The sequence below is a fragment of the Caretta caretta genome, chromosome 1 (assembly GCF_965140235.1).
Source record: "Caretta caretta isolate rCarCar2 chromosome 1, rCarCar1.hap1, whole genome shotgun sequence".
In the NCBI taxonomy this organism is placed as follows: Eukaryota; Metazoa; Chordata; order Testudines; family Cheloniidae; genus Caretta; species Caretta caretta.
The window spans coordinates 310,495,475-310,518,360 of record NC_134206.1 but is presented as its reverse complement, the minus strand read 5'-3'; the positions used below and the strand labels follow the sequence as shown (position 1 = coordinate 310,518,360).

The 22,886-nt window shown below is 42.3% G+C and overlaps 1 protein-coding gene across 1 annotated transcript in view; it reads right to left on the bottom strand.

Annotated features, from left to right (window-relative positions):
• Nucleotides 1-7,129: 7,129 nt before the first annotated feature.
• The window catches only part of CPED1 (cadherin like and PC-esterase domain containing 1), a 218,620-nt gene continuing 202,863 nt past the window's right edge, over nt 7,130-22,886 (bottom strand). The window contains exons 23-24 of the mRNA XM_048836189.2: nt 17,725-17,871; nt 7,130-9,874 (exon numbers count right to left, since the gene is read on the bottom strand). Coding sequence (XP_048692146.2) covers nt 9,647-9,874; nt 17,725-17,871 — 375 coding nt within the window. The 3' untranslated portion in view covers nt 7,130-9,646. The remainder of the gene's footprint in view (nt 9,875-17,724; nt 17,872-22,886) is intronic.

The following is a 22,886-nucleotide window of genomic DNA, read 5'->3' as shown; positions in this document are numbered from 1 at the left end:
AAACCCAAAGAGTGCAGCAACTCATCCCTTTGTGTTGTGCAGTATCAGCAGTGTTATATGAATACGGACACCTTATATGGGGGTGGGAGGGGGAGAGAAATGAACACGAATACAAATGGCCTGTCAGGTATCAGAGGTGGGGAGGGGATACAGTTTCACTGAACCTAAAGTTGTACACAGTTCCATCCAGACAATGGGGGCGGGGCCTGGGTGGACTGTAGCCATGACCACATGGATTCACTGATGACCAGACATGCACACATTGAAGGCCAGTCTAATGATTCTCAAGACTACTGCTGCCATGGGAGTGCAGCTCTCCATGGTATGGGGTGGCTGATTCTATGGCCCATCAAGGACCCCTTGGTAATGCCTGGTTACTCAGGCGGAGCACAGGGTGGACTCAACCTATACAAAATGCAGTAATTGATTTGCACAAACTACACTGTGCTGTTGAGACAGCCTCCTCTCCCCTCTGGAGTTACAGATCAGTCATTAAAATGCTTCACATCTGTATTGAACTTTAATTAAGGGAAGCAGGGGCAGCATTTATTTATAAATTGTTTTATAAATGCACTTTAAGTCCCAAGAATTCCGTAGACACTGTTAAATGTTGAGACAGATCTTTCAAAAGATTCCGATACTGTGTTTTTCTCTCTTTCACTGTCACTGTGCTTTTATCAGGCCTTTGTTCAGACTAAACTAAGGATATCTCTATGAGGTTACATACTTTAATCCAAGGGAAGTGTGAATTTAATACAGCTGTAGAGTTTGGCAGATCTTCTGTTATTACATATGGCCAATAAGCCTGGACTAGCAATGGCTGTCTGTGTGACCATAAGCAAGGGAATGAGTAGGAGAAGGGATACAGAAGAGTGGAACAGCTAGATTGAAAGGAAAGAACACAGCTAAGAGGAATAGATGTAAGTTGGGGGTCTCCAGGATCAGTGCTATGTCATTCTTGGGGCATGGACGGAGCAAAATGCAGTCTATTGATGCTGGCAGCACAAATAAAGGAAACATGCAGCTAGGGCCCTTAATGTCCATTTTCCTTTTTTTGTAAACTAAGTCAAAGTAAATGCATCTACCCTTCCTGCACACAACTTATTGAAGCCATGTTCATACCCACATGAACTTGTGCTGTTCACACTGCCTTCCTCAGTGCACAGAGAAAGGAACGGGGCTGGAGGGGAGGGAGAGCGACAGAAGAGGGTGGGAAAAGCATTGTAACCTTCTCTGCTCATTCTGTTCTGTTGCCTCTTCTATTGTCATAATATTGCCTTCTGCTAGTGCCATTGCATCACCTTAGGTGATGGGCAATGTGCACACTTCACATCTCATTCTTCACATGCCCAGATGAGGAAAACCATCTACAAATGATAAAGCGACTTTTGCAGTCAATGGAGCATCACTGATTTACACCAGCTGACAATCTGGCCGCTTACTCTTCTAGACGTTGCTGACATCTAGGATCATTTCTTGCCATAGCACGCTATACCCTATTCTAAGGTGTTGATTGTCCTCAACTGCTGTTGACACGAGATGAAAGCACTCAGCATCTTGCAGAATCGGGTCCTTAGACTCCAAATAGCATAGGCTATATCCTGTCTTGAAATTAGCTTAATGTGAACACCCACATTTTCAGGGACTCTTCTCCATTTTTGTCCCTAGATAAGGACGTAACTTCTTAGTGATGTTGGTTTAATCATGATAATTCTAGTACTTTTTTTTTAGTTCCACTTACTTTGTCTTTTTTAAAGTACACACCCTCATTGTAGTCCAGTTTTCAGCTGCACCCAGTAATGAGTGCCAGAGGATGTTATGTTTCAGGAGTAGCAGCCGTGTTAGTGTGCATTCGCAAAAAGAAAAGGAGGACTTGTGGCACCTCAGAGACTAACCAATTTATTTGAGCATAAGCTTTTATGAGCTACAGCTCACTTCATCGGATGTATTCGAAAGCTCACGAAAGCTTATGCTCAAATAAATTGGTTAGTCTCTAAGGTGCCACAAGTCTTCCTTTTTCTTTCAGAGGATGTTATGAAGGCTAAGACTATAACAGGGTTCAAAAAAGAACTAGATAAGTTCATAGAGGATAGGTCCCTCAATGGCGTCCCTAGCCTCCGATTGCCAGAAGCTGGGAATGGGCGACGGAAGATGGATCACTTGGTGATTATCTGTTCTGTTCATTCCCTCTGGTGCACCCGGCACTGGCCACTGTTGGAAGACAGGATACTGGGCTGGATGAACCTTTGGTCTGACCCAGTATGGCCATTCTTATGTAAGAGTGCTGAATTTCATTTTTGTGTAAAGTACTCTAAAGAAGCGTTGTATATGATTTTATCCTGCAGCTTGCATGAAAGTTGAATCTAATGTAGTTGTAGCAAAGCAATTAGAATTAGTACTTTTAGAGATAAAAGTATGTTTATCAGCAATTTGAAACTAACACATTTTAACTGTTAACTTTTCATACATAATTCTGTAATTAAGAAGTAACTACGGTACATCGTTTAGTTATAAATGAATATGAAGAAGTAATTTACCTGTACATACACACCTTACACTGAAAAAACCTCAGGGAATATTCACAGTGCAACAGATGGGGCTTTTCATGTGTTATTGCCCCCACATATTCGGATAAAAATGTACACAGCACCTCTGGGGAGTTAGCTTTACTTGCAAATAGCAGACAAGGAAAAATTGTGAAGCAATAAATAGCTTCAAATAAGGTAGTGTGCTTTTTCTGTATTCCTGCCTCTTTATATGGCCCTGTCATCATCAATATATGAGCACCTGTTCTAGTAAGAAGAGACCGTGACTGGGAAACAGCAGCTCCTGGCTCTGCCCCTGACTTGTCATGTGATCTTTGGGCAAGTCACTTATCACTCATATTCTGCTTCCGTTTCCCCCTTTGCAAAATGGGATGCTGTGTATGTTAACTCGCGAATGCTTGTAGTGATCACTGTGATGCTTGGAAAAAATCATTGTAGACAGGAAAAGTATTATTATTTGATTATATTAGAATCAAGAATGTGCAGCACAAAATGAAAGCACAGGCTCAGCATATTACTTAAAAGCCATATCAAGTGTATACAGTGGGTCTGAGCTTTATACCAACGGTGGGAATTTGGCTGTGTAAGGACTACAAGATTGAAGCCAACATTTGCCAAATGCTATTCATTGGCCAATCATGAAATAATAATAAAAATAGAGACAGGATAATCTAAGAACTTATTTAATGTGTATCCTTTATATAAAAACATTATTTCATACTAAAATAAGACACCATAATAAACCTGTTATAAAATCAACTATACTAATTTTTTACATCATTTAAAAAGAATGGCTAGTTGCTTACCTTATAGTAACTGTGGTTCTTCAAGATGTGTTGTCCACACAGATACCAGGCTTTGTACACATACACCCCAGGCACTCCTGAATCTGTGTGGACAATCGCTCAAAGAAGAACATTTGTTAGGGGTAATAGTTCAGTTTTCCTTTATAAAATTTTATTTAATAGAAAGAATAACACGGTGCTCCCTATAAACCACCAGAGTGAAAACTGTAGTTACAAGGATTAAATGTCTATCTTCCCGCATTAGCATGTATTTTACAATAATTTGGCAAGATGTATTACACAAAATAGGATTTGATAGAAGTAAATGGAAACAGTTTGCCACAGAGATACAGAGTTCTATAGAGCTGGAAAATATTTAGCCGTACTGTGTAAAAAAATCTGTCACCACAACTCACATTCAAACCTGTAATCAGTCTAGTATAGCTTCCCATGAGGAAGAGGCTGCATTGCTTTCATTCATGCAGGGCTTTTTTTTGTTTTGAGGAAACTGATTCTGGGCCCGATCCTGTTAGGTGCTGCATGGTTCCTGTGCTGCAGGGACTCATCACTTTGCAGGATCAGGGCGCCTAGATTTTAAATGTTTGTTGTCATGTAAATTGATACGATCCAGGGGGTTAATTTGAATATATTAGATGCAAAAAAACTCTTATAATTATGGTAGGTCATATACACGTGACCCACTCGAAATATCTATAATCTTTAGCTCTGGCATAGCATAGGACAATAAAGCAAAAATATTTTGTCGAAATACTAAAGCCTCTCTGATCTAGTGACTGTAAGACAATTTGATTACCATCTGGGGAGGCTGCATAGCCATTATCAGCCAGTGCAGAAATATTGCTATAAGCTCCTTAAACCAATGAATCACAAGGAAACCATGGAAGTTGATAATGACAAGTAGCACTGAGAAGATAAAAGGCACTCTCACAAAATGTAAGTTAAAAGCCGTGCCAAACACGGAACTGGTCTTCAAACCCTGGCAATATCCCACAGTATTTATTGACTTCAAAGGCTTTCTGACAACTTTCATTTCACTCATTTGTTCTGAAGTGGGCTCTTCACGACTACTCTTACTTTGCCACGATGCATCAAAAGTATTTGAATTCCTAGCCCAGTCTTTCATTACAGTTGTATTACACTAGGATTCATTGGAAGCATAATATCCCACCCTCGGAGAAGCAGAAGGGTAGACAAGGCCTGCAGACACTGGCATTTTTCAGTGTCCTCTACGTCCACTTAAGAGAGGTCTCAATGACATAAGGTTAAAACTGCCAGTGGTTGCGGGAGCTTCATCTAGACCAGCACAAGCACCGGGGGAGCTGCATGAGCGTTAGCAATAGGGGAAGTTCTCCCCAGACAACCTGCATAGACGATCTCTGCAGGAACATGCATGGAAGGATGCATTATAATATTGCACTTAAACATGCAGTGAAAAAAACTGTCAAAGCTTGGGAAAAAAACAACTGGACATGCCAGGATGACATAACTTGAAATGACAGGGACCAAATCTTGTTAATTACGTCAGTGTAAATCTGTAGTAAATCAATGGAATTCTGAGAGCTCAGTGGATGCTGGGCATCTCACAGGGTAGGTCTACATGGCAAATTCCTCCCCTGCCCCCTGCAGCAATGAGTCTCAGTGCCCGGTGCTACAGACTCAGGCTCCTGGGGCTCATGCTATAGTGCTAAAAATAGCCACGTAGATGGTCAGGCTCAGGCTCTGAAACCACCACTCCCTCAGGCTTCAGAGCCCAAGCCTGAACATCCACATGACTATATTTAGTGCTATCGTGAGAGTCCTGTGAGCCTGAATCTGTGGACGCAGGCTCTGAGACTTGCTGCTATGGGGCAGACATAACCACGGGGACTTCAGATCAGGCATGCACGTAAGCACATGTTTAACTTTAAATCCACTGGGATTTAAGCACATGTTTAACTTTAAATCCACCGGGATTTAAACGTAAGCTTTAATGCTTTCTGGAATAGGGGCCAGGCGGTGGTTCAGGACTGACCACGTATGTTTAGATAGATAACATGTACACCTGCATTATGCTTTGAATTCACTGGAGTTACTTCACATTACACTGGTAAAAGTGGCAGCAAAAATTAGCTCTCTGGTTCCGAGCTTATACAGAATTTAAATAAGTTTGGCTGTTTGCTGCAATATCACTGCTTTAAATTCACCAAAGCAGCTCAGGGTTCCAGACAAAGGGCCTGCTCCTACTGAAATTGGTGGAACTTTTGCTGTTGGTATCACTGGAAGCAGGATCAATCCCCAAGACTGATGTTCTGAAGGCTGAACTTACCCAATATTTACAACAGAAATCTCTCCCATTCCCAACCTTATTCTCAAGGCAAAGCAGGAGCATCTCAAGGCACAATCTGAGTGATATCTAGTATGGGTCAGAGATTGTGTTGGGCCCAGAGCAGGTATATTTAAATATAACGATGATATAAAACGAGCCAGATGCAAGCCTCCTGGGCAAACAAAGAAAAGGTAAGACTAGGTTTCTCATGTGTCTCTTCAGGACTTTGTTCAACAGTTTGATTCTCTGCCAAACAGCATGCTGCACCTGTTAAAAAACTGCCTTACTCTAAAAAGTTGTCTGAAAGATCTCTGGACTGCAGTCAACTTAATATCATACATATCTGCTTCTTCAAAGCATTCTCTTTAGCTCAGAGTAGTGATAGAAGAATAAGAAGTGGTTGTTTCATCCTAAAGGTAATTGCATGCCCAGCACTTCACACCCAGTACACGAGTAAATATATTTTGCTATAATTTTATTATTTATCTTATCACAGAATAGAAAACTGGAGAAATGCAACAGGTTTATATGTAGAAATTATCCTGAAAATTAACAGGCTTAAATGGCTGTAAGGTAGAAAGTAATGGTATTAATAGTTGACTATTTCAATTCTGTATATGGGTTATTTGAAATACAGCATCTCTTATGGAGGAGGACTCTTCAAGACAATACTAACTGATACACTTAGTAAAATAATGCTATGTTATTTCACATCATTCTTAAGATACACATTTGAATGGACCTAATCACAAAACCTCAATGTCCAAAGGCCAAATTCTGAGGCTCTGCACAAAGCCTAAATAACTTGGAATTGTGCAGGCAACCTCTGTGAGGTTACGTGGGAGACAGAATCTTCCGCTTCCAGTCTGTGGGACTCCAGTGCATTATTCCACAGCTCCAGCTAAACTCCCAGTGATGCAATAGGGGCCAGGAACACTGTTCCCTGTGTCCCATGTATTTATGTTTGCAGGTAATCGGGATAGTTGCAGACGTAGTGGCCTAAACCCTTTCCCGTGTTCCACCCCAAACTTCCGCTGAGCCACGTGTTGGTGTGTAAAGAGAGACCAGACAGGAAATGCGCCACAGCAGCCTGATCACCCTACTGTTTGCAACAGCTCCATTGCAATAGGGCCTTCCAGAGTTGTACTGGGGGGCAGAATTTGACCTTGAATGAGCACTTCAGCAGTGGGCTCCATGTTTGTCATCTCTCCAGAATAATTAGCAAAGTTAAAGGCACAGGGGAAAAAATAACTGAACTATGAATCACTTGTAGTGTACTATGCACATTCTAGAGCAGAAGATCATTCACGGTCAGTGGTAATTCTGAAATACAATAATGACAAAGATGTATCTTCATTGGCTTTGATGGTTTCAATTTGCAAATGTTTAAGTGGTGGTGCTTCCCCAGGCCTCGTCTCAGTTCTTTTCTTTCACATACCTGTAGGTGTTCGAAATAAAGAAAAACTTAACTCTGTACTTTTGTATTTTATTGTGCTTTTCTTTGTACATCTTGAACTCAGACAAATACAGATCTCATATTACTGATGGAGACAGGTGATCTGAAGGAACTATTTAAATAAAGGTCACTTTGGAAACCATACCACCAGCTTCTTACAAATATATATATAAATATAATATTAAAGGATACTTTGAACTTTCTACACATGAAAAATATTGAGACAAGGAAATACAGAACATGAAAATAATCTGGTGGTGAACCTGGAGGTGATGAATTGCACATTTGCCAGTATCAGCTGCAGAATAACTAGAATTAACTTTGGCCTTTTCTAGCTGATGCTTTAACAATGGTCTTTGATTTAAAGCAAACACACACACACACACACACACACACACACACACAATCAGACCCTCTAGATCACAGTTTACAGCTGTGTAAAGCGAAAAAACTAACCAACAAACAAAAAACCCACCAGCATGTGGATTCAAGTGATACACAAACATCTGAAGCAAAGTTATAATACATGAATATACAATTAGTCTAATATAAGACATTCTGCTTGATCCTACATCTATTGAAGCAAATGGTAAAAGCTTCCTTTCACTTCAGTGGTGCAAAATTAAGCCACTGCATTTTAAGGCTTTGTTTCACTACTGCCCCGGTGTTATGGATCTGCAGAGCATAAGTTGCATGGTGTGTACACAACAGGTTCCTGCAAAATACTGGAGATAACCAAATACGGATCCTTTCAACGTTCGTGAACTGTCCCTGGCTTAAAACGCAAAAGCTTCTGTCAATTCACTGAGAAATCTACCAGAGATACAAAGGAGGTCTATATTCTCCCCTTTCATGTGAAGGATCATAGCATAAAAAAGCTTATGTATAAATTCAGAGATACTTCTTCACAGACAATCTAACACATAACTCCTTCTTGTGGGAAGGACTGATCACAATATGTAAGTAGCTAGGAATATGGGCTGCCAACTATGTAGCGCTCAAAAATTCCTAGGGAATCCTAGGTCCAGCCTAATGAATCTCCAGAGCCACCTGTGAATATTGGCAGCTCCTCTGTTTGCTTTAAGGACTTTCCACTCCAGCAGCATAGCCAACCTGTTCAGAGGAGAGTGGGAGCCACACCGGGGGAGTTAATGCTGAAACAAAGGAGCAAGTCAATTGTGTCGTGAGTTGCTATTAGAGCACACCATTAACTGCTCCTTAGCTCTGCTGCATTGGACCGCATCCCCACGCAAAAGGGGCAAATTTTATAATGTGCCCATGAAGGAGTACAAGCAGCTCTAAAGAGTGGGGACACAGAGGGGACCATGACTCAGATTGTCCCTATACTTTTGCTTCCTTCTACAACACACATTATGAGGGAGCAGAGAGTCCTGACTACAGACTCTGACAGTGGAATCTAATGCTAAAAATTTTCCTTACATTTCCTGGTGCTTTTATCTATATAAACCCATATCATATTCTCTTAAATCATACATGGTCGTGTCAGAAGACATCAGGAATTAGTTATTTTTTAAGTATTTGTTTACAGTCACATTTTTTACAGTCAATCCTGCAGTCCTTGTATGCATGCAATAGGAGTTTTTTCTGAACAAGGACTTCAGGATTGGACTCTTAGGTAACAGGCATTTTATGTAAATTCAGAAAGAGTGGACCTCATATACAGGGAAAGTACTGGCTAGGCTTATTGGCCCCCAATTAGAAAAGTGCTTAAACATATCTAAAGCAGCCTTCATCAAGAGGGAGATTTTCCTGAATCAGGTTCATAAACAAGGATATGCTAAGGTATTCATTAACAATCCATGTTAGGTGGGGATAGTTATATTCAGTCTCTCTTCTAAGTCACCTCTGTCTCTTGGATTTAGAACATGCAGAAAAATAATGCAAACTTTCCTTTTTATTTTTGTTAAAACGTGATCCACTGCAGATGTGGATGAAAATGTGCCTGTCAGCTGTAAACACTAGAATTAAGAGTTGGCACGATAGAAAAAATGATAATAGTTGCCTTTGCAATACATGAGAGGCAAGCACTGAAATACAAATATTCCTGTATTGCTAATGAAAGTGAACCGATCAGTATGTAATAACGCTTTTTAAAATGGAATGGAATGTCTCTATATGATAATTTTATAGTGTGTACCTATAAATAAATAAGTCTATCTATTGCTTAAGAAATCAAGCATCCTTTTTCAAATACATCAAGTGTATATCCTTCCCTCTCTTTACTGTCACAATACACAGCTGCTTGGCCTGCAGCTGTTCTAGTATTTGGCAATATTTCATGTAACTTCCCCATCCCCCTTTTTTTGCATCGCCCCATCTTTCCATTCCGAAATCTAAGTTCTGAAAGGGCAGATCTTGACATCATAAAGCTTTAGGAAAAGCGCCACATCTTGAGTGGTATTGGTCTGTGTGCAGCCAATCAGAGAAGCATGTAAATACATTTAATATGGTCCTTGGATTGTCATTTGAGGAAGTAGGAAGTCTCCTGCTCTAAAACTTCATCTGATAGAGGCTATGAGTCAATAGCCTTGCTTTTACTTGCACAGATCCTGCTGAGGAGGATTTCAGAATAGACTTGATTTATTGGACCTCTGACATGATACGGTGACTGAGAATTCATTGCATAGTCTTGCAGCTGTGAGAGTTTGCTTTGGCTGTTGAAATATTTCCCCAGAGCATAGGGCCTTGATAGCTTCATTGTAATGGGAGGGCTTTCACTGGACGTTTTGGATTTCACCACCTGCAAAGAAAGAGTGACATTTGTGAATGTTTTCTATGTGCACTTAAAAGGAGATGGGTCTTCAAGATGGGTCTTATTATCCTGTCAGCTGCATGTGCACAATTCATGGGGTAATCAGAGCTCGGTTCTTTGAAGACCAGACTCCGATACCCTAACTCATAGCTGGTCCCATTCCCTAGAGTGAGCCTAGCTGTGGTGTAAGATTCAAATCAATATGGCAGGTACTATTCAATCTGGCCCTTACTGATTAAGGAACCCAAAATGCTTAAACCAACTGAACTCATCTAGTTGATGCTGTAGCCCTTTCAACCCCCAGATTCAATCTTTACAGCTCGCCTGGAGGTCTACAATGGGCCAAATTAAACCCTGGGCACCCCTGAACTGTTGGCAATTTCAGATCCAGATCAGTACCTGAACTACATAGTTCAGGTTCGTCTCTAATCCTAATACTTGAGGTACAGACCTTCTCTGTAGGCCGGACCAGTAGCTTGGTGACAGCAGAGTACTGGAGATCCCCGATTCAACCCCCTGCTCTTTGGATTACAATAGTCTGGGATTGCTCTGGAAGTGGCGTGTTTAGCCTGTGTGGAGATGGGGGATCTAAACAACTTAGATTGGAAGCTCTTTGGGGCAGAGACTCTCTATTTGTTCTGGATTTGTACAGCACCTAGCACAATGGGACCTCGGTCCACAACTAGTGTTCCTAGGTGCTATGGTAATACAAATAAACAACCATGACCACGACAACCACCACCACCACCACCCAGGAGCTGCACACAAACTGGCTAGAAAGGTAAGTTAGGGGCTGGTTCCTTCATTGGCAAGATAGGTCATCGTAAAGCAGGATCCTTGAAGGAAAAAAAAAAAGCAGAAAATGGACTGGATTCCAGAGGTTTGCTGCATCCCCAAAGTGAAATAGAGCTGTGCTACATAATGTTACTTACAAAAGGAAAAGTCAACAAGCATCAGAAAAAAGGTCTCAGGCAAAACAGTATTCATTTGGCACAATAATTAGCCCATTCTGCTGAGTTTAGTTCTGGAAATGAAAGCTACCTATATCTGGTTGCTTGATTTGGCAGAAGGGAGCTCTGAGATGTTAATCGGTTTTAAAAATAAAGAGGAGCAAATCATGTGTGATGTAGGTCTAATGGTCCCCGGCTTTGCTGTTGTATGCAACAAGATACACACTTGGCTAGGGACAGCATTCATGTTTATATATGTGCTTCATAGGGGTTTTGTAAAGTGAAATATGCTTGGAATCATGTATTTGACACTTCAAACAATTTTCGTATTTAACCAAAGTCATAATACATGTACAGCAGCAACTTACACAAAATAAAATGTGAGGGGAGAGAAAGCATGTGAAAATTATAAAGGCTGAGCAGGGTGAGTGAGAGGAGTTGACTAAGTTTGCAAAAGAGCAAGTAGTATCCATTTAGGACACTAATATATTTTAAGACCTATTTGATACAGCTAAGCCAAGAGAAGCAATTTGTTTTCATGCTAGTCCTGCAGAGGTTCATTTTTCTAAATTAGTGCCTTAGATCAAGGGAACTATTCCAAAATGATGCTACCTGGAACCAATCACCCAAGCTACATTCCTGATGAGAGTAATCTCCAAGGAATGCAATTTAGTATTCATCTTACAGCTAGCCACTGATTAAAATACCCAAATCTAAAGTCTGCCATTTTCTATTTACTATACATTATTCCACTACCATTAAGTTATAGAATAAATCTACGTCAGTCCTAGCTGCCATGAAGGTGTAGGGTCTTTTTGTGTCCCCTGATCCATCTGCTCTCTTCCTAAGCATGTTGAGTGGAACAAACTAGTTAAAGATCAGTTTGCATATGTTGCCTTGGGCTCCTGGAACTAGCAGTGGCTGTAGACTGGCACAGGCAGGAGGTACAAGATTCTGAGCCCTCACACCAAGAGATCAAACTAGTCACATGGAGAGATTCTTCTTCTACAGTAGTTGCCAGCTCCCTCCCCAGTCACAGCAGGACATGTGGCCATGGTGCTATAGGCTTCCAGGCCGTTATTGTGCTCTGTGGCCTCTCGGAAGGATCAATGAAGTTAACAGGAATTCCAGGTGCACTGCATCGCACAGGATCAGGTCCTTGGTTTACCAGAAAGTGTAAACAGGGACTAAAGGTTAAATGAGAGCAGCTGTATACAATCCATTTTTACTGATGAAATTCACAAAATGGCCAGCCTTCCATTCCCAGCCTCCCACACAGCTGTAGCTGAGTTCAGATGTCACAGGGTGTGGGTGTGGGGAAGCATTATACTAGGGGTTTAGGAGTCACTTTAAGTGAAAAAATGAAAATAGCATGCAGTGGATTTAATCTCTCAGTTGGTTTCATAAAGCCTGAAATGTTCTGGAGTTCTACACAATTAACCTCCTCCTGGGTATACCTCTCCTGTTCCAGTCACAAAGGCCTCTCAGCGTCAATAACAGGATTTTTAAAATAAAAACACAGCCAAATTCCACCTTGATTTATACCTCCTGCAGCTACACAGTTCATTGGAGTCTCTCGGGATCCCTGAATTTAATCCGTTATGCTAATTTGTATGGGAGCTCACCCAGAACTCCTTCAAAAACAAACAAACAAACAAACAAAAACCAACCACTGACATCATCCACCCAATACTGCACAAAGCAGACTGGAAGCATTTTACCCAGACGTTCCCATTCTATGCTACAAAAGCTAATAAGACTACAACATGGGGTCCATGCTGCAAAAGTCTAGGGAAACAGAAAGGAACCGTAGTGGGCTTGAAGAACACCACATCTGAGTCCTTGCTCATTAAGGGCCAGACTATGGCCTGTTCTGCTGCACATCTGCATGGTGATGTGTCTAAGTAAGGTTACGTTTTAGTCACAGATATTTTTAGTAAACAAAAATTCACAGCCCTTGACCTGTCCATGACTTTTATTAAAAATACCTGTAACTAAGACTTGGGTGGAAGGCCGTGGGTGCTGGGCGGGGGCAATCTGGGGGAACTGTGGGTGCTGGGAGGTGGCTGTAGTGAACTGCTGGTGCTGGGACATAGTGTGTGGTCCAGGACCCCCGCTAGTGCTGGTGGGGAGGGTTGGTGGGGCTGGCAGGGGCTCACAACCCGTCTCTGCGTCCCTGCAGCTCCTAGGTGGTGGAGGGGCACAAGCGCTGGCTGCTGCAGCTCCCATTGGCTGGGAACCGCAGCCAATGGGAGCTGCGGAGGTGGGGCCTGTAGGCTCAGGCAGCATGCAGGCCCCACCGGCCTCTCCGCTGCCTAGAAGGTGCACAGCCATGCTAGCGGGAGCCCCTCAACCCGAGGTAAGCACCACCCCAACCCTCTGCCCCTAGCTCTGATCCCCCTCCCACACATCCAAACTGCTGCTGCTGGTGCAGGGGCTACCCAGCTCGGGCAGCCCCTGAGCCAGCGCCAGCCACTGCAGAAGTCATGGAGATCATGGAAAGTCACGGAATCTGTGACTTCTGTGACCTCCATGACAGTCTGGCAGCCTTAATTATATATATATGGGGTGGGGGATGGGTGGGAAGGAGAAAAAGTCTCCGTGGGGTTTCTGTGCCCTTCCCCCAATCGCAAGGGAAGCAAAGGATGGGGGAATGGGGAGATTCTTGGCTCCAACCCACACAAGACCACACCTGTGAGCACTGCTGCACTGGCTCACCAGGGGATATGTGCTGCACTGGGTATAGGACTGATGCTGAATACGTCATTCCCGGAGCAAGGGGTGGAACCAGAAGGCAGATTGTGACTCAAAGCCACTGTCTGATTCCCAGGCTGCTCCTGTGGCAATGCAGGTATGCACCTTCCCTGCCATGATTGAGCCATAAGGAGAGGGAGTGAATTCTCCTCACCCTCAATTGGCTGCAGCACTCATGGAATTCCATGAAACAAAAGGCCTGGACCCCATATCAGGATTTGCTAGCATGAGTTCCAGTGACCCCAGAAAAGAATCAAAGGCCAAGTTGATCCCAGCATCTGTCTCCTTCAGAAGCACATTAAAAGTCCTAGAGGCTGTTGTGTCTCAGAGATAGCATTTGCCTCAGTGAGCAGAAAAACAAGAGCTTGTGATTTAAAAGGTGACAGTATTTTTATGATGCTGCAGCTGAGAGGATTAAATAGACTCCATTAGCCACCAGAAAATGGTCAGAATCATTAGGTAGAAAGCAGGGGTGGTAGGATGGCACCACACTAGGGTTGCCAACCCTCCAGGACTGTCCTGGAGTCTCCAGGAATTAAAGATGAATCTTTAATTAAAGACTGTGTCATGTGATGAAACCTCCAGGAATACATCTAGCCCAAATTGGCAACCCTAAACCACATGGAGGCTCTTTAATCTGTTTCAGAGTAACAGCCGTGTTAGTCTGTATCCACAAAAAGAATGAAGTGAGCTGTAGCTCACGAAAGCTTATGCTCAAATAAATTGGTTAGTCTCTAAGGTGCCACAAGTCCTCCTGTTCTTTAATCTGTGTTTGTCTTCTACTATTGTGACCCTGGATTTCTGTTGGATTTTCAGCTATTCTTAGGTTTCATTAGCCACGTACTATTTTGTCGCATGAAGCGAGTGTACAATGAAGGAAACCTTATTTTTGGATTCACTTTTTGTGGAACTTTGGGTGGGTGGGTGGGAAATCAGAGCTTTCCCAGTGTTTCCACACAGCAGAAATCAGCACTTTCACCCAGCACTCAAGGCCATGTCCAGCCTTTATAAGCGTGCAGCTCCCATCCACTGAAGTGGGAGCCCTATGCACATACCTGTATCTGGATAGAGTGAGGATCACATTAAACAGGTGTCACTTTAACCAAGGGCAAGTTGCATTTATTCTTCTCTTGAGACATTCAGAAGGCATTTAGCAGTCCCTGAAATTTGGAGCTGCTTGTATTGACGGTAGACAAATTCCAGAAATCTTGTGTGGGGGTGGGGCAGGGGTTGAGCTCCAAAATGTATCTAGGATTTTCTCCAAATGAAATAGCTTGTAGATTCCTGTGTCTAAATGTTGCATCAGGCGAGGCTATAGCAGCATTAGTCAGTAATCAAACTGCAGGGGTTTCTTTCAGCTGCTTGTTTCTTTCTGACCTAAAGTCCTTGAATACCCTCAGCATTTTGAAATGGTTTTCCTAGATACCTGTGAAGCCTTGTAAATTAATTTGACTCTTGGTTTAAAAAACAAAACAAAACATCTTTTGGTGCATCCTGTTTTCCTACATATTTGACTTTTTTATACCAACTTCTGCCCAGTCTTTGTTTACTTATATTATTGTGGACTGATTGCATCTTTGACCTCCGTTTTAATTGTGCACTATAAACAGTCCACACAAAGTTGACTTTTGATTTATGAAAGTTTCCATTTTAAAATTGTGAAGTTTTATTCCCCTTGTGAGATTTTAGTGAAATAAAGCAGTGAATTGAGGCCAAGTGTTACTGATTGTCTTTGAGTTCATAGTCCTGATTTTCACAGCAGATATAATTTTGATTTGGAGTCAGAGTCTAGCACTTGAAGGGAAATGAGTTGATGACCCAAAGCTCCCTTTACTGCTCATTGTGTTTCTTAAATTCCTAAGAGTAGCATGGTGAAATGCTTTGAAGTAGCACATAGACATTCACTGAAACTCCTTTAGAACTAAATGCCTGGATGGAATGTTCAGACTCCCGGCAGATTAATAATTCAACTCTGGAATCCTGGCACAGGCCTCTCATACCAACAAATTAGCTTCACAGAAACTTTGGTGAGACCTTGATGGAATTCTATGGTACTTCTCTTGATGACACCAGGGAACTTCCTTAAATCAAGTCTCGTATTCGGAATAATCACAGTCAATTGTGAGGCAGAGGGTGCACCTTTATATGATCATCAGGGAAGAACGTCTTCTGGTTTCACACAGAGCAATGCTTCAAATCAAGGGAGCACTTCTCCGTTTCATATATTTATGGCACTAAAAATGTAAATGCAAAACTGATCCCTCGTCTAACAGGGCTAACTGTGAAAAGACACAGAAGACACTCAAAATATATCCGAAAGGAAACCAGAACAACTTTAAATATCTTCAAAAAGAACATGAGTACTTGTGGCACCTTAGAGACTAACAAACTGATTTGAGCATAAGCTTCCGTGGACTACCGCCCACTTCATCGGATGCACAGAATGGAACATATAGTAAGAAGATATATATATACATACATACAGAGAACATGAACATACAGAGAACAATAAGAGGCTAATTAATTAAGATGAGCTATTATCAGCCGGAGAAAAAACTTTTGTAGTGATAATCAAGATGGCCCATTTAGACAGTTGACAAAAAGGTGTGAGGATACTTAACACGGGGAAATAGATTCAATATGTCTATTTCTCCATGTTAAGTATCCTCACACCTTCTTGTGTTGAGCCTTAGTGCATTAATTCAAACAACAGGGATCAGTATAGCATCCTGAAACTAATAAGCCTTCAGATGTATTAGAATTCAGGTTGCTTTAAGCAATTCTCCTGCATCCCTCCCAATAGTGGGGCTTGCGGGTTTGACCCTTGGTGGAAGTTGGAGCTCCTCTGGCTGTTCCACATTGCACCAGCTTCTAACAGTCCCTTGGGGCAATGGAATGCAGCACGTTTTGAACATGTCCTAACACAAACCCTACACCAAAAATGTTCAAATGGGGTGACATACTGTTAGCTGAAATGAGAGCCTAAAATGATGCTAATTCACTTGCATCCAGATTCAGTACAGGTGACACCAGGAGGTCTGGAGTTAATTACACTTCTCTGTGCCAGCCTGGGGGATTCACTAAGCAGGGCAGGGTCTGGTATGCTATAGACCTCCCCAGGGTTTTCCAGGGGATCCAGTTTAGTTTTCAGCCAGGGGCAGCTGCTAAGAACATGAGCTACCCTGGCCATGCCCCCCTCCCCAGCCTGCATCATTCACTCTTGGGGCTGACTGGAAGCACTTGAGTTCTCTGGTGGAGGGGAGGCTACAGACCCTTTGCACAACTGCAGCAACGCATCTGGTGGGCTTTCCATTGCCAAGGCCTTGTACCTGTGCCAACATAAAGCTGAATTTAGCTCAGTAAGTGTAAAATGGAACAGAGAATTCCTTCAGGTATACAACCAGAAGAGAAAACTAGGGCCAAAAATAAGACTATATACAGACAGGAGCACAATTATGGTACCTCTTCACAACCTTCTGCCAGTGCAACCCCTCTCCCTGTACACACCCTGCTACAGGAAAGTTCTAATCACACAACATACTTGTAACTCCCACTTCCTCAAATGAGAACATGCAGTGGCAGATTCAGGATGAGTGAAGTTAATAAACCAGCTAAGTAAGACTTGAGACAAACAACTGGCAGGTGACAATATCAAAATAGGTAGACTGAACAGATCCAGAAGAAACAAGATAATACAGTGCAGAGTAGAGAAGCTTAAGAGCCTGGAAACAAAGCCCTGCACAGAGAAACCTCTTTCCGTTAGTTAGAAGTATATTTTCAGAACAGCACTTTTGTGATTCCACTGGGTTTACATGGATAGGACTCCATTTTTAGGGTATTTCTGTTTCATATTTGGACCTAGATTCTTAAAGGTATATGGTTACCTAACCCATTGGGAGTAAAGTACCTAAATACTTTGGAGGATCAGAACCTTGGCCATTACACAGCTTCTGTTCCCCTCCATGGTGAGCTACATATATCTTCACATGCATTAGAAACCTTTTCAAACTTCATTTAGGTCTACCTTTGATCCACTACTATGCACTATACTGTACATATTTTCACTGTGGCATCTGACAGTTAAAACCCCTTTTAAGTACTTAAATGAGACCAGTATAAACAATAAATGACTACCTCATGGAAATGACATCCACACTTCCCTTGCAGAAATTCTTTGTAACGTCCCATTGTGATGGTGAAAGTATCAACCACCTCATAGCCATATCTTTTTGCAGTATCCAGAATAACCAAATTTTCATTCCATAAATTTTGCACTTCAGTCTGTATTCCAAAGCAAAAAAATATCAATGTTATTCACTAGTACACTGACTGATTTCAATGGTAGCAGGATCTGACCCTAAAGTAATGGCAAAACTGCAGAATTGGGCCAATATTGAATGAAATAATTATACTATTTTCTACACATGAATTATAGCAATTCCATTAGTGAAAACAGCTTTTCCTCCAAGGCTTTGTTAGATTTTTGAAGCAATTTCTCAACACGTGTATTGATGCATACAAATACGAAAAGAAAATTATTGAATTAGCTCTTCTTTATACAAAAGAATATACCATGTACAATGAAGAAGTCAGCCTAATTTTAAAAAGAATTAAGCTTTAAAATTAATTAATTAATACAATAGTAATTGGCACTTTCATAATTATATGTCAGGTTTCAGAGTAGCAGCCGTGTTAGTCTGTATTCGCAAAAAGAAAAGGAGGACTTGTGGCACCATAGAGACTAACCAATTTATTTGAGCATAAGCTTTCGTGAGCTACAGCTCACTTCATCGGATGCATAAAAGTGGAAAATGCAGTGAGGATGTTTTTATACACACAGACCATGAAAAAATGGGTGTTTATCACTTCAAAAGATTTTCTCTCCCCCCACCCCACTCTCCTGCTGGTAATAGCTTATCTAAAGTGATCACTCTCCTTACAATGTGTATGATAATCAAGGTGGGCCATTTCCAGCACAAATCCACGATCTCAAAGAAACTGCGGAACCACCTGATCAATATCCTCTACAGCAAACAGGGAAAGATTAAGAATGAGCTCTCAAAACTGGATACTCTCATTAAAAAACAAACTTCCTCGTGGCTGGACTTTACTAAAACTAGATAAGCCATTTACAACACACACTTTGCTTCTCTACAAAAGAAAAAGGACATTAAACTTTCTAAACTACTACATGCCACAAGAGACCACAGCAATGGTTCCCTCAACCCACCCAGCAATATTGTTAATCTATCTATATACTATACTATACTATACTCTTAGCCCAGCAGAAGAAGCTGTCCTATCTCGGGGCCTCTCCTTCTGCCCCTCCACCCCCATGAACATGATACAGTTCTGTGGTGACCTAGAATCCTATTTTCGACGTCTCCGACTCAAGGAATTATTTCCAACACTCCTCTGAACAACATACTAATCCACAGAGATCTCCCTACCAACACTACAAAAAGAAGGATTCTAGGTGGACTCCTCCTGAAGGCTGAGACAGCAGACTGGACTTCTACATAGAGTGCTTCCGCCGACGTGCACGGGCTGAAATTGTGGAAAAGCAGCATCACTTGCCCCACAACCTCAGCCATGCAGAACACAATGCCATCCACAGCCTCAGAAACAACTCTGATATCATAATCAAAAAGGCTGACAAAGGAGGTGCTGTTGTCATCATGAATAGGTCGGAATATGAACAAGAGGCTACTCGGCAGCTCTCCAACACCACTTTCTACAGGCCATTACCCTCTGATCCCACTGAGGGTTACCAAAAGAAACTACAGAATTTGCTCAAGAAACTCCCTGAAAAAGCACAAGATCAAATCCGCACAGACACACCCCTGGAACCCCGACCTGGGGTATTCTATCTGCTACCCAAGATCCATAAACCTGGAAATCCTTGACGCCCTATCATCTCAGGCATTGGCACCCTGACAGCAGGATTGTCTGGCTATGTAGACTCCCTCCTCAGGCCCTACGCTACCAGCACTCCCAGCTATCTTCGAGACACCACTGACTTCCTAAGAAAACTACAATCCATCAGTGATCTTCCTGAAGATACCATCCTGGCCACTATGGATGTAGAAGCCCCCTACACCAACATTCCACACAAAGATGGACTACAGGCCATCAGGAACAGTATCCCCGATAATGTCACGGCAAACCTGGTGGCTGAACTTTGTGACTTTGTCCTCACCCATAACTATTTCACATTTGGAGACAATGTATACCTTCAAATCAGCGGCTCTGCTATGGGTACCCGCATGGCCCCACAGTATGCCAACATTTTTATGGCTGACTTAGAACAACGCTTCCACAGCTCTCGTCCCCCAATACCCCTACTCTACTTGCGCTATATTGATGACATCTTCATCATCTGGACCCATGGAAAAGAAGCCCTTGAGGAATTCCACCATGATTTCAACAATTTCCATCCCACCATCAACCTCAGCCTGGACCAGTCCACACAAGAGATCCACTTCCTGGACACTACGGTGCTAATAAGCGATGGTCACATAAACACCACCCTATACCGGAAACCTACTGACTGCTATTACTACCTACATGCCTCCAGCTTTCACCCAGACCACACCACACGATCCATTGTCTACAGCCAAGCTCTACGATACAACCGCATTTGCTCCAACCCCTCAGACAGAGACAAACACCTACAAGATCTCTATCAAGCATTCTTACAACTACAATACCCACCTGCAGAAGTGAAGAAACAGATTGACAGAGCCAGAAGAGTACCCAGTACAGGACATGCCCATCAAAGAAAGTAACAGAACACCACTAGCCATCACCTTCAGCCCCCAACTAAAACCTCTCCAACGCATCATCAAGGATCTACAACCTATCCTGAAGGACGACCCATCACTCTCACAAATCTTGGGAGACAGGCCAGTCCTTGCCTGCAGACAGCCCCCCAACCTGAAGCAAATACTCACCAGCAACTACATACCACACAACAGAACCACTAACCCAGGAACCTATCCTTGCAACAAAGCCCGTTGCCAACTGTGCCCACATATCTATTTAGGGGACACCATCACAGGGCCTAATAACATCAGCTACACTATCAGAGGCTCATTCACCTGCACATCTACCAATGTGATATATACCATCATGTGCAAGCAATGATGTACATTGTCATGTACATTGGTCAAACTGAACAGTCTCTACGTAAAAGAATAAATGGACACAAATCAGATGTCAAGAATTATAACATTCATAAACCCGTCGGAGAACACTTCAATCTCTCTGGTCACGCGATTACAGACATGAAAGTTGCGATATTACAACAGAAAAACTTCAAAACCAGACTCCAGCGAGAGACTGCTGAATTGGAATTCATTTGCAAATTGGATACAATTAACTTAGGCTTGAATAGAGACTGGGAGTGGCTAAGTCATTATGCAAGGTAACCTGTTTCCCCTTGTTTATTCCTACCCCCCTCCCCTCCCCTCCCCGTTCCTCAGACATTCTTGTTAAACCCTGGATTTGTGCTGGAAATGGCCCACCTTGATTATCATACACATTGTAAGGAGAGTGATCACTTTAGATAAGCTATTACCAGCAGGAGAGTGGGGTGGGGGGAGAGCAAAACTTTTGAAGTGATAAACACCCATTTTTTCATGGTCTGTGTGTATAAAAACATCCTCACTGCATTTTCCACTTTTATGCATCCGATGAAGTGAGCTATAGATCACGAAAGCTTATGCTCAAATAAATTGGTTAGTCTCTAAGGTGCCACAAGTACTCCTTTTCTTTTTGCATAATTATACGTGGAAGCCCTCCTACAAAAGAAATTAAGTCTCGTAACACTAAAGTGAAAATCATTAAAGGTCCTATTATAAAGTAGTTATTGTCCAGTAAAAGACAAGTTTTGCTTAAAAATCACAGATATTTGAGTCCATTGTCTTTGACAGGAGTTGTCACATTCTGCAGTTCCACGAGTCCCCTCAAACCAGCAACACTGAGGAGCAGCCTAGCATTTGTCAAGACACGGCAGGGAGGCCAGGAATAGAAAATGTTAGCTGTAAGTCATCAAGTGATTGCATTTTATGTTGTACAGCAACATCAGACAGAGAGGCTTTTGAGCCGAGGCAGGGTAATCCTCTTGTCCAACACACCCAAACCATTTTGAATGTGAATTTGCTTGAGACTCAGATATTGAAAATAAGAGGAATGTTTGGACAGAAGCAGTAACAATGGACTGCAATTAAATCAGATTGTTTTCCAGAGTTCTGTGGATTTGCTGACTAATAAAATAAAACCAAACCACAAAGTTGTCCCTAAGAAGATTTTTTTTTGTGGTTGTACCTTACCTATCTTGTACATATACTGTGACTGAATTAGGGGCATCATTTTTCATGATGTTTCAATTGGTGGTTTTATCCTGGTGGTGCCTGTCTCCTCTGGGACCCTTCTTGTACAGATATGGAGCTGAGGCACCGAGAGGCTAAGTGTCTTGCCAAGGTCACACATGAAATCTGTGTCAGAGCAGGGAATTGAAACTGGGTCTCCCATATTCCCAGGCCAGTGTCCCAACCACTGGACCATCCTTCTTCCCCTTGCCCATTTTAGGACTAAATTATGTTGGTTTTCCCATCCAGTCCTCACTTCTATTCAAAGCCATGACAGGAGGTAAATAAAGGGAGGAGCCAAATAAAGGTAGACTGGGACAGTTTTGTTGCTCTTGTTCCCATGTCCACTCATTTTCCCCCCAAAATGGAATAACCCCCTTCTTGGGTCCAAATGGAAGTCATGACAATTACATTCATTTTACAGATTAATAAACTGGAGCAAAGAGAGATGACTTGCCTAGGTCACACTGAGTCAGTAGCAGAACTGGAAAAAAAATCAAGGCGTTCTGACTATAAACAGCCATATTTAGGGATAATCTATTGCTTTTCAGCTGTTGCTGTCAAAGCACTTTACAAAGAAGGGTGAATAATAACATCCCTACTTTACAAATGGGGAAAGAGAGAGAGAGAGAGATTTTATCTGGGAGACCTACACTCATGCAGCAAGCTATTGGCAGAACTGGGAATAGCACTCAGGTCTTCCAGCTTCCACTCCTCTGCCCTGCCCCCAGGACTACACTGGTTAGGGAAGAGGGTCCATCCCTCAAAATTGCACTACAAATGAATTTTTGTGATCGACCCAACCCAAATCTTGTTCTCTCCTTCAGACCCCCTCATCCCTTCCCCCCACCCCTCAAATGTTACAGAACTGGGAAGACATGATAATCATGATTATGACAAAAGAATGGTTTAAAGTTACCACCT